The following is a 4,305-nucleotide window of genomic DNA, read 5'->3' as shown; positions in this document are numbered from 1 at the left end:
ATGAAGATTCTCTACGCCATTCTCCTGACGATCCTGTCATGTCTGTGGAAAATAGTCGCGGGAGCGGTGTTTCTGGTGATCGTCTGGGCGGCGATCAGGCATGACATAGTGGCCGCCGCGATATCCGAATCACTGCGACGTCAACGACGGAAAACGACGCCAATGGTGACCGCTGCCGAAAAGAACAACAACAACAGCGGCGATTGGACGACCGCTGCCGAACGGCTGGCTTTCGAGGCCGTACCGTCCGCTGTAAGGATCCAAATGTTGGTCAATCGTCTGCAGAAGTACGAGACCGATCACCTGGATCCTTTGGACAAACGCCTTGAAAAAGTCAAGGGGCGGCTAACCAAAATGATGGCCAAGTGTCGCCGGGCTCGGATGGCCTACGAGTGAGTTCACATGTGGGTGTAGTCTAGGGGAGGGGAGGGGAGGAAAGGAAATTAAAATGTCCACAGCAAATTTACCATTTTTGTAAATATCCGTCATCGTTTTACAGGACTGACGTGTATTATTGTTCCGTATTATTATTATTACTTTATAGTTTCGAGTCATCAGAAGTGAACGCACTATACGCGTCGTACAACCGCGAGACAATGTCGATCGGAACGAATACAGACATTTATAAATCGACAATCGTCAAGGAACAACCCGAATCATCATCAGTAGCGATGGTTTCCGGCGTTGAGCCGTCGACTCAATCGCTGTCTCTCGATATGAAATCCCGGCCGAAATCGATACCTTCCGCTAACCAAGCGCCGTCGGAATTGGCGGAGTTGACATCAACACCTTCTATCGTTCCACAACAGGAATCACTTTTCGATGCGTTTAAGGAAATCACGCCGTATCTTATATCAACCGTTTTATGGTTTAAAAATGCCTTGACCTCCGACGCGTACAGGAGAAAAGCTATTAGAGTCTATAATACGTTGCATTCGATACTTCACTCCGAATATCTAAAAAAATGTTTTAAATTCGCTTTCGACAGTTTTGATAATTTCGTCAGGCTCTATACGCACATAAACTTTGATAACGAAATGACTTCAGTCATGATAAGAGTACCGGCAACAGAAAATGATTACACATTTTTGAATTGATAATTAAATATGTATAGCCGCTGCGGACCACTATCAAATTAAATATATTATATTAATACATTAGTTTTTAATCTAGAAATATATGCGCAAGAGTAAGAATTAATTCTTATTCTTTTAAATCTTACCATGGTATAAATGTATACAGAGCTTAAGAACAATTAATTAGTAAGACTATTATTATAGCAAATCTGATTTACAACACTAGCCCACTGAAAAAAGAATAATATGATTTAGTAATATAACTAAACAAATAACGATTTTGGAGTAGTATGGTTAACAAGCTAAAGTAGTAACTAAGTACTTAATACAAGTTTTGCACCACTGTATTAACAACTATACTTATAAAATATAGATATATATTCATAATGGAAATAATAAGATTTCAATATATATATACTATACTTATAAGTCCGTCATTATAGTTCACCCAAAATATTTTGAGTAATCTTATTATTTAATATTTTTTTAATTGTTAGACGAAAAAACTTATGAGAAAATATTATTGACTAAAAACCAAAAATTATCACACATAAATCGAAAAATAACTAAAAAAAGTCAAAAATTTAAAATAAAAATTTAAATTTTATGAAAACGTCAAGTCTTTAAAATAATTTACATTTTGATTTACAAAAAAGAAATCGATTTTAACTAAAACTGGTTAGAACTTCCAATATAAAATATATAGATTATTTTAACTTTTGACCACCCATAACACAAATTAAGTTCAATTTTTTACCAATTTAAAATCCAAGCATTTTTTGCTCCAAACAGTGATCATAGTCAAAAAATAAAGTTCAAAATAACACAACATTATAAAACCAATACGTTCAACGCTCCGCTCAGAGGCTAGAGCTATACGTGGTACATTTTATTCAAAACGCATTAAAATAAAAATCCGTGTTCAATTTTTATTGAAATAATTAAAAATGGTAAAAGAAAAAGTATTCTGTTTTTAAAAAAAAATATAAAAGTAATTCAAAGAAATAACACTTCAATTTATAAAATAATGATAATTTTTCAACCAAATGTATATAGTTATAAAATTGTGTGCATAATCCAACAAATTCAGTGTTATTATACGCGTATTGTGACATACCCACTATACATAATATTATTACGAGATATATGCAGCAGTGTGGGTATACGTTTTCGGCTTTTTTTTACAACATGAATGCAGCTTAACCTTATTAGCTGGATGTTGAATTATGTAATTGATAATTTTTATTATGATAAGCTAATTCATAATTTTTTTTTATAGGTAGGTAATTCTGTTGTATTATTGTTATAACTGTTCAAGCTATTTTTTTCTCTCGCTATGTTGTGTACGTTGTGTATTTTTACTTCATTAATTATTATCAAATTACTTGACATAATGCCGACGGAGAAAGTGATAATGACTTTTATTCCAATTAAAACTCAGAAAATAATCTATAAAATAAATAATAATATATCAGACAATTTAGGTTCAAATGGATCAAAGCATTTCAATATTACCTACTACTTATAGGTTTTCATTTCTTGACTTATAAGACATTCTTTTTTATAAAACATGACATATGACTAGTTATTATTATTTATGCAACCATAATTATAATTATTCTTAAATAACCAGTAGATACTAGGTATGCCAACTGGCAATTTTTATTTAGTTATTGTTATTAAGTAGTACATTTCAAAAATGTATACCTTATTTCTGATAAATTATTATTTATAATTTTACAACATTTCACTGGTTAAACATCGCGATTTTAATTTATGAAAAATTGAATTTGACGAAATAAGTATAAGTTGACTAAAAATATTTTATTTACCCGCTGACATAATAATACTTACCTATACCTGTTAACAATAATAATATGTATTTTTTTTTAATCTATACAACCAAATTTAGCTATTAATATTATTGTATTACCCAACATCTAGACAATAATACCATTATATTTCTTTTACCTGGATAAATTTTATATTTGCCTGTGCCTGTCCAAATAATTCTTTATATATTTTTAATTATTTTATTTACTAAACTATTTTATTATCTGAAATAAAAACTGATTTAGAGCAAGTTTAATGGTGAAGAGAGGGAGGTTCTATTGACAGTGTGGACAATTATCTAGAATGTCAAATATTATTTTCCACTATATTTCAACCACATATACCACATATTATACCTTCTTAATTAATGGTAATAAAGTAAATATATATTTATTTTTTTATAATACATGTATTATGTTTTTGGAATAATAAATAAAAATGACGGTTGTATTTTTCCTTAAAAGTGATGTAAATAACTTTGATAAGTTGTCCTTCGATCCAGAGGTCAGTGGATATTGAATATATATTATAATTTAAAGAATCAAGGATACGTAATTTTCATTTTTATCCACAATATTGTTGAATTGTCTGCCCTCTGCACAAATCTCATCGAGCTTGATAAAAATTTTATTTTGGAAGCATCGTTCCGTGTGAAATAAGTAATAGTTTTATTGAATACTGTATCGTAATATTATTACGAGGGAAATAGATCAATGTCACTACCTTGGGAGAAGACAAATTGGACAATAAAGTAGGTGTCTGCGGAATAGCTTAACGCTGACGGGGTTTACGAATAGTTTATCAATATAATATGATTAGAGGAATGGAAAGTACATATATCGACTATGTTAAAAATATTCAAATTTATCACCCACTGTATTTGTATTTATTTCGTCGTCCGTACTTTTAAAAATTATTGAATACATATTATGGTTTTAATAATTATTTCGGTACTCCACGAATACCTACTTCGTATTCTTAACGTATTTAACTATCTAGATGGGCTGCCCGCTTTTTCACCTATAGCAGATATCTATATATTTGTTTTCTTAATTATTTTTTACCTGTCTAAAAAAAGTGATTACTTGTAGATATTTTAATATCTATTACACAGCTATATGATGTGCGAGTACATACAGCCAACAGGACGAGTAAAATTGGCGTTTCGCACGAATATTTTCAATGTACACAGCGTGTTGCGCAGTGTGTATTATGAAACATCTACACAATTAATTAATTTTGTGACATGTGATTTTTGTAAGGGGTTTAAATGAATGTGGCGAAACGATATTAACCATGAAATATTGTGTCCGCCACTCTGGTAATAACACGAGTGTGCCGTTACAACAATGATGATGTCTCTTAAAATTAAATAATAAATAAAAACAAAATATTA

General features: G+C 30.9%; 1 protein-coding gene across 1 annotated transcript; it reads left to right on the top strand.

Annotated features, from left to right (window-relative positions):
- Positions 1–1,097, top strand: LOC113557883. The gene is made up of 2 exons (XM_026963424.1): positions 1–392; positions 545–1,097. The coding sequence occupies exons 1-2, from the start codon at positions 1–3 to the stop codon at positions 1,095–1,097; spliced, it is 945 nt and encodes a 314-aa protein (XP_026819225.1).
- Positions 1,098–4,305: the final 3,208 nt, after the last annotated feature.

Source organism: Rhopalosiphum maidis, chromosome 3 (assembly GCF_003676215.2).
Source record: "Rhopalosiphum maidis isolate BTI-1 chromosome 3, ASM367621v3, whole genome shotgun sequence".
Taxonomy (NCBI): domain Eukaryota; kingdom Metazoa; phylum Arthropoda; class Insecta; order Hemiptera; family Aphididae; genus Rhopalosiphum; species Rhopalosiphum maidis.
Note: the sequence above shows the minus strand (reverse complement) of the source record. Positions and strands in the feature narration are given on the sequence as shown.

Coding starts and splice junctions, on each gene's coding strand:
- LOC113557883 (XM_026963424.1), top strand. CDS start 1: ATGAAGATTCTCTACGCCATTCTCCTGACGATCCTGTCATGTCTGTGG. Junction 393..544: donor CGGGCTCGGATGGCCTACGA/GTGAGTTCACAT, acceptor ATTACTTTATAG/TTTCGAGTCATCAGAAGTGA.